The sequence below is a fragment of the Zootoca vivipara genome, chromosome 8 (genome assembly GCF_963506605.1).
Source record: "Zootoca vivipara chromosome 8, rZooViv1.1, whole genome shotgun sequence".
Lineage (NCBI taxonomy): Eukaryota > Metazoa > Chordata > Lepidosauria > Squamata > Lacertidae > Zootoca > Zootoca vivipara.
This window is the reverse complement of record NC_083283.1, coordinates 26,808,484-26,822,044: the sequence shown is the minus strand read 5'-3', so window position 1 is coordinate 26,822,044 and position 13,561 is coordinate 26,808,484. Positions and strand designations below refer to the sequence as shown.

At 46.0% G+C, this 13,561-nt stretch overlaps 1 protein-coding gene across 1 annotated transcript in view; it reads right to left on the bottom strand.

The window, feature by feature from the left end:
* The window catches only part of MMP16 (matrix metallopeptidase 16), a 178,122-nt gene that overhangs the window by 11,316 nt on the left and 153,245 nt on the right, over positions 1 to 13,561 (bottom strand). Inside the window, exon 9 of the mRNA XM_035125050.2 lies at positions 229 to 344. Coding sequence (XP_034980941.1) covers positions 229 to 344 — 116 coding nt within the window. The remainder of the gene's footprint in view (positions 1 to 228; positions 345 to 13,561) is intronic.

Below are 13,561 nucleotides of genomic sequence, written 5' to 3'. Positions count from 1 at the left end.
CAATCACTGGATTCAAAGAATTCAAACAATCTGAGAACAAGTAGAATATTAAAAAAAATCAGAAATCCAAAAGCATCTATTTATAGGTGTGTTGACCATGGGGTTACAAAACAGTGTAAATTCAGGTAGCAAAGCACAGCTTGAAAAAGTGAGGTACTTAAAAGATGGTTTGCAGGTCAGGAATATTGTTTTATTAAAGAACAATAACATGCACAAGAAGCTACGCACCATTTTCTTTGTGGACAAAGGCTCCCTGAGGTGATTCCGGGATACCTTTCCAGATTGTGATTGGTTTGGGATAACCAGGATCCATAGTTCTCATATCTTCACTGTACCTCCAGTACCTAATAAACAAAGCTACGAGATTAGAATATGCATTTATGAATGCCTATCTTCAATGTCAGAAAAGAAACACTGAGTGAAATTATGAAACCAGGGCAACAACATCCTTCCTGCTTTAGGTACATTCCCAGGTAACAAAGGTGTTTTATCTGCTTGCCGATTGGACAGTAGATAAAAAGATTTGCCTAGTTTGAAAACCAAATCAACAAGCGCCTTTTGCATAATCAGAACAATTCCGATGCCTAGGGGTTCTACAAAGCCGCACAAGGAGGAACATTATATGCAAAGATCCATAGTAATGTTTCAGTGGAAGTTTTTATCACACACAAGCCATTAAACTCTGAGTTAAGGTTCCCACAGCAATCTTAACTCTTCTCTTATGAATGCTTTACAGGAGTCTTTTGTTACCCAATCATGCAATATGCATTAAATAATTCAATATGCTGAATTCTGTACATGCTAAATCTGCGTACAGAGAAATATTTGCTGTAAAACAAAACAGCAGCAGCAGCAGCAGCAGTGCACAAATTCAGTGTCACTAAGGCTGTAATCCTATGCATATTTACACAGGAGTAAGCCCTACACGGATGGTTTACATGGGTGGCGCTGTGTAAGCCTAGGGCTTGCCGAACAGAAGGTCAGCGGTTCGAATCCCCGCGACGGGGTGAGCTCCTGTTGCTTGGTCCCTGCTCCTGCCAACCTAGCAGTTTGAAAGCACGTCAAAGTGCAAGTAGATAAATAGGTACCGCTCCAGCGGGAAGGTAAATGGCATTTCCGTGCGCTGCTCTGGTTCCCCAGAAGCGGCTTAGTCATGCTGGCCTCATGACCTGGAAGCTGTACGCCGGCTCCCTCAGCCAATAAAGCGAGATGAGCGCCGCAACCCCAGAGTCGTCCGCAACTGGACCTAATGGTCAGGGGTCCCTTTACCTTTAAGCCCCACATAACACATGGACCTTACTTCTGAGTAAAGGGCACAAGATTACACTTCATACTATTTTAAGGCAAGGTGTTGTCAACATGCTTAAGATGTGAAGTTTTATTTCTCTGTTACGTCTGAATCAGGAGAAGCTGTGAAAGACCCAGAGGGGTATCTGGGTGCAGTGTTAGACTGCATAAGGGGCAATAAAGTGAGTCTGAATCCCGGGAAGATGCATAGCTGCCAAGTCTCCCATTTTCCCCGGGAAATCCCTGTTTTTCCAGCTGTTCCTAGCTGAAAAAATGGATTTTTTTGTTTTTCCCCAGTTTATTCTGGCGTGGCGGCCATTTTGGAACTGGGCGGAGCATGCTCAGAAGCAACTTTTGATGCTGCTCTGCCCAGTTCCAAAATGGCTGCAGTGCGACTTCTGGTGCAGCGGCCAATTTGGAACTGGGCAAAGCAGCATCAAAAGTCACTTCTGAGCATGCTCCGCCCAGTTCCAAAATGGCGGCAGCGCTACTTCCGGTCTGCTATTTCCGGCCCGGTCCCTTATTTCTCTGACAGCAAATTGGCAGGTATGAAGATGGAGTCTTGTTGGTTGGGTGGTTACCAGATTCTGTTTATTCCGTGAGTTGCTTGTGATTGCCTAACCATGTTCTTGCAATGTGTAAGCAGTGCTCAGCACCAAAAGGTAGAGGCAGCCCCATCCAAAGCAAAGTGGGTTACAACTTTGTAGACCACACAAAGGGTCAGTCATGAAGGAAGGGCTAAGCCCAAACTTCTGCCCTATCAGTTCAGGGTTCTTTCAATCCTGCTTATCATGCTTTTTTTTTTTAAATGGCTTTAAACATGCACCTGCACTTCCACCTCCACTTGCATGACAGTGAGCCTTTCAGAAAACAATTGGGTGCTCTTCCATGTGCATTGAATTGAGCAGCATATCTTATAGAAATTGCTGGGTTTTCCCCATAATATTTCTAAAAAATAAATCTTTATTCTAGAGGCTTCCTCCCAGCAGAAGTTCACTGTGCATGCCAAATATATTTTGTTGTTGATCTGCCAAAGGCTTTTTGTTTTCAAGATTAATCTTAAAATAATGTGCAATGTTTGAGATGAAGTCATTTTAGTTATTAGAAAAAAGGCTTCTATCCATTCCCTAAAGCATGAATAAAACTCTTTTTTCTTCATGTTTTATGATAGGTGAGAAAATAGGTGGGTGGTCTTTCTGCAGTATTTTCACAGTCAATAAAAATTCACTTTTGGTCACAACCGTGTGTCAGAAATTACATATGAATGAAGAGACACACACAGGAGGGGGGGAATGTTTCAAAATAAGAAAGCAGTTTGTATAATTTTCATTGAAAATGGTCATTTGATCCTACACTCAGCAAATGCAATATGCATTAGTCTTCCTCAGGTATTAATCACATCATAACATTACTGGGGAATGTGCCACATTGCTCAACCACCCGTAGACATCTATGCATTGGGTTAGATGTCAGTTCTAAAGAAGCCTGTATGTGAGCTCATCCATAGACTTCTTCACAACAGATGTCCCAGCAGGAGTGTCCCTGATGCTGGGAAACTGGTCAGCAGTTAGGACCCACCTTCCTGGTAACTATAGACTATATTCTTCACATGATTTAGACATGGAGGGTATCTTAAGTTCTCAATTCATCAGAGGTTTAACAAAACAGTCTGAGACATGCTAATTCAGAAGCAAATTTGATTTACTTAAAGGGAATCTGACCAATGACTGAGGGGTTTGGGGGAGTGACTCTTAGTGGTCAGATGCATGGCTCATTTTCTCCAGGAGCTGTGTGCTCCATACTGTGGGCCCAATTTTATGGAACTCCTTTCCAGTTGAGGTCAGCCAAGCCCCCTCCCATTCAAACGTCTAGTCCCTACTGAAGACTTTTATTCCAGTAAGTATTTCAAACACCAGGACTGGTGAGATGAGAATGACAGTGAGATTGAACACATTATTGAGAAGAAAAGGAAGGCCTTTCAAATCTGGCAAAGAGATAGAAACTGTGGCACTAAGAAGAAGAAAAACCTATGCCAACACTAAGGCTGAGGTTCAAAGAAGAACCAGAGTACTAAAAATCACCTGGTGGATTAAAAAAAAAAGAAGCTCAAGAGATTCAGCACTTAGCCGACACTCATGATGCACAGAATTTCTTTAAAGTCACAACGACCACCTATGGACCAATAAATCATGGCATATGCCCCCTATGCTCAACAGACGGTACCACACTTCTAAAAGATAAAGAAGCTATTGCATTACACTGGAAAGAACATTACCAGTATCTCCTTAGTCACAGCTGCTGAGGTCCTCTCAAAAATCCCACAAAAACAAATGAGATAGCTCATCCCACAAAACAAATGAGATAGCTTTCAGTATCTCCAAATCTGGGAGAGCTGTGTACAGCTATTAACCAAATGAAAAACAACAAAGCCAGCAGACCTGATGGGATGCCTTCCAATGTCTTCAAAGTGGGCAGAATTGAACTTACACAACAACTTCACAAGCTCATTGAAAAAATCTGGGAGACAGAGCAGATCCCAGCAGACTTTAGGGATGCCAAAATTATCAATCTCTTTTAAAAAAGTGAAAGAATGGACTGTGGAAACTATTGAGGCATCTCTCTATTAGCTGCAGGCAGCAAAATTCTTGCAAGGATCTTAGCAAACTGTCTTTTAACTATATCTGAGGCTAGACTTCCTGAATCCCAAAATGGTTTTCGACCTTCTAGGGGGACAGTGGACATGATTTTCACCACTCAACAGCTTCAAGAAAAATGCAGAGAGCAAAAGCAACCCCTGTATATGGCGTTTATTGACCTGCTAAGGCTTTCGACACTGTAAATAGTAATGCCCTGTGGACTGTCCTTCTGAAAATTGGCTGCCCAGATAAATTTGTGAACATCCTCCAGCTCCTGCATGATAATACGACAGCAACAATCACAGATAACAATGGCTCTCAAAGTGAACCAAAGTGTCTTATAACTCCCCAACGGGGGTAGAAATCATATATCAAACAGATGTGAAAGTTCTTTAACTTGAGTAGCAAAGAGTAAGGTTATCGTAACTTCCATCATCAAGCTTCAATATGCTGATGACAACATAGTGTGTGCACATTCAGAGGATGACTTCGAAACCATCCTAAATATCTTCACAGAAGCTTACGAAAAGCTTGGCCTATCACCCAACATCCAAAAAACCAAAGTGCTACACCAACTAGCACAAAACAACCCCTCTGCAGCACCACAAATCCAACATAACATTGTAACACTGGAAAATGTTGATCACTTCTACCTGGTATAGTATAAATACAGGTACTGACAACTGGGAAGTACTGGGCTTTGAAGACACTCAAACTCAGGATGAAAGGGAGAAATGTGCTAAGAGGAAGGCACATTTGGCAAACCCTCACCTTGATCAACTCCCACCCAGAAACCTATGTCCCCACTGTGGAACGATGTAGGGATCCAGAATTGGCCTCCACAGGCACTTACGGACTCACTGTTGAAACCGTGTTCATGGAAGACAATCTTACTCAGCTACAACTGATTGCCAAAGAAGATTCCAGTAGGTATTTTAACTGAATTCTGTTTTTATAGTTTTAATCTTTATTGTGTTGAGTTACCTGTGTATTATTCGATTTAAGCACTATATAAATGCGCCAAAATTATATTATATGGAGGAGGGTATTTATTGTTTTTGTTTTGCTCCTGTTTTTATTATATAATTTATGTTTTTATCTTGTATGTTTACATTGTCAACCATCCTAAGATGAAGGGTAGTATAAAAAAACTGAATAAATAAATAATAATAATAATAAAATAATAAAATAAATAAATGTATAAACCAAATCAAACACAGAGCTTAATTCTCAGGTTTTTTTTTTAAGAGGAAGGGTGCACAGAATCTGCCTGCACATAGATTTAAATCACTCAACAAATGAAGTCCATCTTTCCATATACAGAAAAAGAGATTCACTAGTGGCAAAATTCAAAAATAAAATGGGTTTGATCACCATGGCCTCCAATTACAAAGCTGCAAGTGAGTTCAGAAACAGAAATAAGGGGAAGAGAGCCAACTAGTTGTTTGTTTGTTTAAAAACACACAAACCAACAGGTTCTAATCACAGTGGCATTCAAGCAAAGTATAGATAAAGCCCTATGACACTGTCTCTAGCAAATTTAACTGAGTTCTGCAGTGCAAACCCCACTTCATGGGATTAATTCAAGATTGTACTCAATAGAAAAATCAGCACAGATTCATTCAGCGTGGTTGTGTACTTTTCTATTTATAGCACTTCCTTGGGACTTCCTCATTCATGTGTACATTCTCCTTGTGGTTTCCCAGGCCTAAGAGGACTACAGTACTATATTTTTCTCCTAAGAGGACTACAGTACTATATTTTCACGGTCTTAGCAGGCAGGCCATTTTGCTCCTTTGACTTTGGCATCACCTCTCGCCTGTCTCTTTCATGCCTGACAACCTCATTGCTACTAAAGAAGCAACGGTGGGTTGTCCTAATTCAGAAAGAAAACCGTAATAGGCTTATTCATGCAATTAAAACCAGCAGGAGGATTCAACTCTAGCATTACATTAAGAAGAGGGAAAAAAGGTGATATAAACAATATTGTACTGTGAAGCTTAGTGGGATATGGGCTTATTCTCACTGGTGGTCAATATCCTGTAATAGCTCAATTATCTTGGCATGGCTCATGTTCTTCAATCTTCTTCTTACATACTGTATTGCATTTATGTCCTGCTGAGGCTCATTATGCTTGTTACAGTTCTAAGTACCAGCCTCTCCATCAGCAGAAGTTTCCTTTGATAGTTCTCTCTAGGTTGATTTTTTTTAAAGTATATTGCTCAAGCTAATAGTATTTTAGGAAGACCTTGACTTGGCGTAGCTGCCTTTGGCAATAAACCTACTATACAAAACCTCAATTGAATAAAACTTGCAGAATGTGTAAGTCACAAATGCAGAAACGGGATTCCAACCATTGCCATGGTCCCAAGAACCTGCAGGCCGAAAACTGTTGCCCAGAGATAAACTTTTAAAAATAACAAATCTCCCCTTCTGCAAGAGACAAATTACAGTATAGGACAGGTTTTGTTCACAGTAGATGCTGATTGCAATATGTTTGAAATTAAACATACTTTTCAGGTGTCAAGATATTGCCTGCTTCTTCTCCCAAGGCTGGTACGCAGATAAGAAGACTCCATTTATAAAAGTGATTGTGGCAGTCTTCATAATATAGACTTATATAGCTCAGAAAAGCAAACAAAATTAGCAGCACAGTTGGGGAAAAGATTTAAACAGCATGAGTGCTTGCAGGGATGCAACTGAGAGTCTCACGCACTCCACAGAGCTCCTACTGCCTATGGTGCCCAGTAAAATTGTTGGTGCTATATTCTTCTCTGTCTCTCTTTCTTTTTATCTTTATTTCTTATTTCTTTATTTCTTGTGTTTTCTCTTTCACATTTTCCTTCTATCCACTCTACATTTGCCTGTGTTTTATCTTTCCAGAAATGCACAGGAAGGTGATGGATGGAATGTGAAAGATCCTGTATGGGAGAAGGAAGGGAAGCTACCAATTGACTGCTGGGAAGGCCATACCCATTTGTGTGAAACAAGCGTTAAGTTCTACCTCTGCTAGAGAGCATTGTATTTTTTTCCTCTTCTCCTCTTTCTATTTTTTCCTTTTACGTTATTTTCTTTTTTTCATTTTCATCTAGATTAATGTTTTTATTGTATTTTATGCTGAAAAGTATGTGTGTGTGTGTGTGTGTGTGTGTGTGTATATATATATATATATATATATATATATATATATATATATATATGGGAGAGGCTGTGGGAGGTTGACATGAACTTCATGGCCTGCTCCACGATAAAAGAAAATAGGATGAAAATGCTTTACCGTTGGTATATCACTCCAGAAAAATTATCTAAGATCTATAAAAAGAAATCAAATTTATGTTGAAAATGTAAGCAGGAAGTAGGAACCTTTTACCATGCATGGTGGGGATGCAAAATCATAAAACAATTCTGGAATGAGATATACAAAGAGTTGAAAAAATTGTTTAAGATCTCATTTATTAAAAAAAACCAGAGCCTTTTCTGTTAGGGATAATATCAAACGACGTACCCAGAGATAAGAAAAATGTATTTCTATACGCGACGGCAGCGGCCAGATTGTTGATTGCGAAAAATTGGAAGGGGGAGAAAACACCATCATTATTAGAATGGAGAATTATATCTGGCGAGTTTATAGAAAAGGCAAAAATGACAGCAAGCACCAGAGGCCGTTCAAATCAGAAACTAATAAAGGAATGGGAAGGTGTGCAGGAATACATGAAGAAATATTGCTTTGGAATGGATATATTGATGGATAAGGTGTAAAAGGTGCAGGGGACTAGAAGATAAGATTAATAAAATGAATTGGAAGATAAATAAATGATAAATTAAACACAACTAAAGGATAAAAAGAAGGATATTGAGATCACATATGGGTGAGAAGGAGTGGGAAGGGGGTGGAGATGTATAAATTTATTGGTGTAAATTTCCTGTGATGATATCGGAATTTTGAATTTTTGTATTTGATTGTGTGTCTTTGGTAATGTGAGGTTTGTGTATGATTTGTAATGTGTGTTTCGACACACAACAACAACAATGGGAAATCTAGTTACACACATAGGGTTCATTCCCTGAATTGCATATATACACAATGTTACTCAATATACTGAAGTGTTTCCAAGTGGATTGGAGTATCAGAGGAAAGCCCACACCTATTTACAGCTGCACAGCTGTGACTTGACCATGAAGGAAATGAGGGAAAGTCCTTTCTCCTGTGATTTCTATAAGCATCTAGGCAACAGGAGTTGCACTTTGGTCAGTGCTACACATTCAGGAGCTCCAAATCACACACAGAGCTTCCAAATAAGCAAGGACATCTCAGTGTTAAGGTAGCTCCATACATATCTCCCTTGTGAAAGGTTGAAATCATTGAGATACTATCATAGTAGAAAACATGGAGCTAGGCAGAAAAATGTTTAGGTGGTGCCAAGGTCTCCTTACGACAGATGACTTCCCATCACCTTTAGGGTCCAAGGGGGAATTGATTTATGCCCCTGTACAAGACATTCTGCTCTCTGCTAATCTTTCTGCAGAAGGACAAAACACTAGGACCAGTCTTCGCCACAGCTTCATCTTGGTCCAAAATAAGGCAGCAGGAAGTTGGGGAGACAGAGCAGCAGGGAACTGGAGCAAGGAAGAGCTAAATCTCCTTCCTCTTCAATCAGTGCTTGTTTGCCATGTTGATGTAAACCCTGCTTAACTACCAAGAGCACTGAGGATTAAAACAATGCATTAACAAAAGTCATAGTTCATTTTAGAAGCATCAATGCACAACACTTGCTTCGCACAAATAACATAATAATAATAATAATAATAATAATAATAATAATAATAATAATAATAATAATTGTCAGAGGGCCTGGTATGGCTACTCTAGAGTAACGACTCCAGCATGGTCTTTTAAGGCTTTTATTAAGTGCTGATTATTTACAGTGTTCAGAGCAGTAAAAATGCATCCTTAAGGTGAGGTGTCAGAACTCCCGAATGGCGATTGGCGCGTTTTCTTCCAGCACCACAACTTTGGCAGACCCAGCCTCTTCCCCCTACGTTTGCGTCGCAATTCGGGAGTTGGGGGGATTGGCCTCCCCCCGTGCGTCCAACTTCCTGTCCCACCTGAGGCAAGGGCTCCACAACCCTGCCTGAGCCTCGGACACCACTTCCTGACTCTCCGCTGGAGGCAGAGCTCTCCTTACTCTCTCCAGCGCTTGGTGATGGGCTGGAACTTAAGATGGGAGGGACTTCCCTGTATCCCTTGTCCCTCACATCCACCCCCCTCCCAGGCTCCTCTCTCCCCCTCCCTAGTGGCTCTCTGCTTGCTGGGGACGAGTGAAATCCCAAGAAGTCCGTGGCATCCGAGCCTGTGGGTGTGAAAATTTCCCCCCAATCCTGCGATCTCTCTCCTTCCCCCTGAGAAGACGGAAACCCCAAGAAGTCAGTGGCATCAGAGCTGGTGGGAGTAAAAATGTTCTGCCAGTCCTCTCCTGCCTCTGACGTCGTCGACCTCGGTGAAACCCACACCTCTTCTTCCGTGTCCTCAAATTCCGCTTCCCATCTCCATGGGGAGCTGCTACCTGCTATCCCTTCCTCCTGCTCCTCCCCCTCTCCCTCCCTTTCCATGTGCCAGGGCTTGGGCCTGTGGGGGAACAGGGCGTGGAACTCTTCCACTAAAAATTCCTCAGGTACTTCCGTGGCCGGTATCCACTCATTGTGGGATGGCGGAGTGTCCTCCCATGCTATCAGGTACTCCAGCCCTCTCACCCCTCTCCTTGAGTCTAAAATCTCAGTTGCCTCATTGAGCTGTCGGGCGTTTCCCGTCTCCCCCCCTCCCTCTGGAGGTTGATCGCTGTCCCTGAACCTGGTACTTTCCCTGTACGGCGACAGCAGTGATCTATGAAACACTGGGTGCACTCTCATGTCCTCCGGCAGTGCTAGCCTGAAGGCTACCGGGTTGACCCGTTGCGTGACCGTGAAGGGGCCCAGCCTCCTGGGTGCTAACTTTTTGCATCGCCCCCTGGTGGGAAGACCTTCCGAGGATAACCAAACCTTGTCCCCCACCCTGATGACCTCTCCCGGCCGCCTGTGGCGATCTGCCCCCTTCTTGTACGCTTCCTTGGCCCTCTCCAAGTGTTCTCTGAGCTCCAGGTCCTCTGCCCAATCCTCTGCCTGTGGGCCCTCTTCCTCCTCCTCCCCCTCCCTCTCCGGGAAAGATCTGAGGTCGCGCCCGTAGTTGGCCTTAAAGGGCGACACCCCTGTGGAGACGTGCACCGCATTGTTGTAGGCAAATTCTGCTAGTGGCAGGCGATCCACCCAGTCCGTTTGCCTCTGGCTGACGTAACATCTCAGGTACTGCTGCAGAATGGCGTTGACCCGCTCCGCCTGTCCATTGGTCTGCGGGTGCCGAGCCGTCGACAAGCTGACCTCCACCTGCAGGAGGTTCATTAGCCGTCGCCAGAACCTGGAAACAAATTGGCGGCCACGATCCGAAATAACTCTTAAAGGCAATCCATGCAGTCGGAATACGTGGTCCACAAACAGTTTGGCCGTCTCTTCTGCCGAGACCGCCCTGGCACACGGTATAAAGTGGCACATTTTGGACATGAGGTCCACCACCACCAACACTGCGGTCTTGCCCCTGGACGACGGCAGGTCTGTGATGAAGTCCATGGACACTACTTCCCACGGCCTGTGCGGTGTGGCTAATGGCTCCAGCAAACCTGCTGGTGGCGCTCTGACCACCTTTGCTCGCTGGCAGGTGTCACATCCCCTGACATAATCCCGAACATCCTCCCGCACCCCTGGCCACCAGAAGTGTCTCATGACTAGGTGAGTGGTTTTGTCCCTTCCGAAATGACCCGCCGTTGGGTTGTCGTGCATCTGCTTGAGAACCTTACCTCTCAGCTGTTTGGTTGGGAGGTACAGGGCTCCCCTGTAAAAAAGCAAACCCCTCCTTTCCTCAAAGTCTTTGGCCTGCTCCCTCCCCCCTCTCAGGTCTCTGAAGATGCGGGTGGCAAATTCATCCGCTGCCGTCAGTGCTGTGAGTTCTGCCTCGCTCACCACTGCTGCACCGCATGACCATGCAGATGGGGGGAAAACGTGCCTGGGTGCTGGTGGCAACTCCTCCTCCATGTACTCTGGCTTGCGGGAGAGGGCATCCGCCCTGACGTTCTGCTCCCCCGGGATGTAGTGGATGGAGAAGTTGAAGTTCGAGAAGAACTCTGCCCACCGTATCTGCCGCTGGTTGAGCACCCTGGCCGTTCTCCAGAACTCCAGGTTCTTGTGGTCTGTGCACACCTGGATGGGGTGCTTGGCGCCCACCAGGAAGTGTCGCCAGTGCTGGAACGCAGCGTGGATCGCGAGAAGTTCCCTATCAAACACTGTGTAGTTGCGTTCAGGCTGGGTCAGCTTCCTGGAGAAGAAGGCACAGGGTCTCCACTCTCTGTTGGTGTCCAGTTGCAACAGAATCGCTCCCACAGCTTTATCAGAAGCATCTGTCTCCAGGCGTAGGGGCGCATCCTGCACCACGTGGAACAGGTGCTGGTCTGAAGCGAATACCCTCTTGAGGCTTTCGAACGCTGCTTGTGCCTCTGGCGTCCACCTGAACTTCTGCTTGCCTCTCAGGCAGTCGGTGATGGGAGCCGTGACACGAGAGAAGTTCTTGATGAACTTCCTGTAGAAGTTAGCGAAGCCTAGTAGGCGTTGGGCATCTTTGCGCGTCCTGGGGCTGTGCCAGTCCAGGATGGTCTGCACCTTGTCCTTGTCCATCGCCAGCCCCTTGTCTGACAGCTTGTAGCCCAGGAAGTCCACCTCCTTGGTGTGAAACTTGCACTTCTCCAGCTTCACATACAGGTGGTTGTCCTTCAGGCGCTGCAACACCTCCCTGACATCCTTCACATGCTGCACTGGGTCATTGGAATAGATAAGGATGTCATCCAGAAAGACCAAGCAGTTCTTGAAGAGGAGGGACCCCAGGACGTGGTGCATGAAGGCCTGGAAGCAGGCTGAGCCCCCTTGCAACCCGAAGGGCATCACCAGATATTCAAAAGAGCCCAGAGGCGTGAACATCGTGGTTTTCCATTCATCGCCCTCCCGGATCCTGATCAAGTTGTACGCCCCTCTTAGGTCTAGCTTGGTGAAAATCTTGCCCCTGCGTGCCGCTGTCAGAAGATCATCCACTCTGGGCATGGGGAAAGCCACTGGCTCTGTCACTGAATTCAGCCGTCTAAAATCCACCACCAGACGGCGCTGTTGCGTGTCTTTCTTGTCCACCCAGAAGACCGGGCTGCCCCCTGCTGCCTTGCTTTCTCTGATGAACCCCCGCTTGAGGTTCTTGTCGATGAAAGCGCGCAGATCCTCCAGTTCCTGGTCTGACATGGCGTACAGCTTGGCTGGGGGTATCGTTGCCCCAGGCACCAGGTTGATCTGGCAGTCAAAAGGCCTGTGTGGAGGTAGGTGGTCGGACTCCGCTTCGCTGAAGACCTCCTGCAGGTCCCAGTACGGCTTGGGTATCGCCTCACCCCCTTTGACGTGCATGGTGGCCACCGTGGCTATCGGAGGCCCCTCCCCTGGTTGGTGCTGCATGCAATGTTCCAGACAAAAGTCCGACCCAAACGTGATGCATCTCTGGTGCCAACTTATGGAGGGGTCGTGGCGCGCCAGCCAGCTCATTCCCAAAACGATGGGGGGGTCTGAGATGGTCGTGACGTTGAAAGCCAGTGTCTCTGAGTGCCTTCCCACTGTCATTCTCATGGGGGGGGTTTGATGAGTGATGGCCCCTCCCAGCAACTCTCTGCCATCAATGGTGGCCACATGCAGGGGAAAATCCAGCTGCAGAAGTTGGATCTGGTGCTCTGCTGCAAAGTTTCTCGAGAAGAAGTTGGCTGAGGCACCACTGTCAATTAAGGCGAGGACTGTCAGGGGATAGCCATTTGGGAGCGTCAGCGTGACTTCTAGAACCACTCCTGCTCTGGGAGGGGTGGGCTGGCTCTGCTCCTCTCTGTGCGGGTGGGCGGGCTGGGGCTGTTCACTGCTGACTGTGCCTGGCTGCTGCCCCTTGTCTCCTGCAGCCAGGCTGTCTCGTTTCCCTGCTGTGGTGCTACGTCAGTGGGGGAAGGTACAACCGTTCCCGCCTTTCCTTGCCACTCTCTGCGATGAGGGCAGTCTCTGACGCGATGCCGGGGGGAGTTGCAGAGGAAGCAATTCCCGCCTCTTCCCTCCTTGCGTCTTGGCGCCGCCGGGGTTTGAAAAGCCCGCGCGCGCGCTCCCCCGATCTCCATCGGTTCCGGCTCTGGGCTTGGTCTGGGCGGGTCTGGGGGCGGTCCCTGGGGTGGGGTTTGGTGATGTGGTCTGTCCTGAGAGCGTGGGAACCAAGGTTTTGCTGCGCGCGTCGCTTGTTTGTCATACCATCTGGATTCCTGTCTCACCCCCACCGCTAGCGCCGCTTTGCTGAGCTGATCCATAGTCTGCGGTCTAGGACCTCTTGCCAGTTCATCCTTAACGTCTGCATGCAAACCCAGGTAGAAGGCTGATTTCACTGGCTCACTGTTCAGATCCCACCCCAGTTTGTGCACCAGCATGGTGAATTTCGCCCAGTAGTCCCTAACTGTCGATTTTCCTTGTGTTAAGTCATGAAGCTCCTGTTTAGTGGC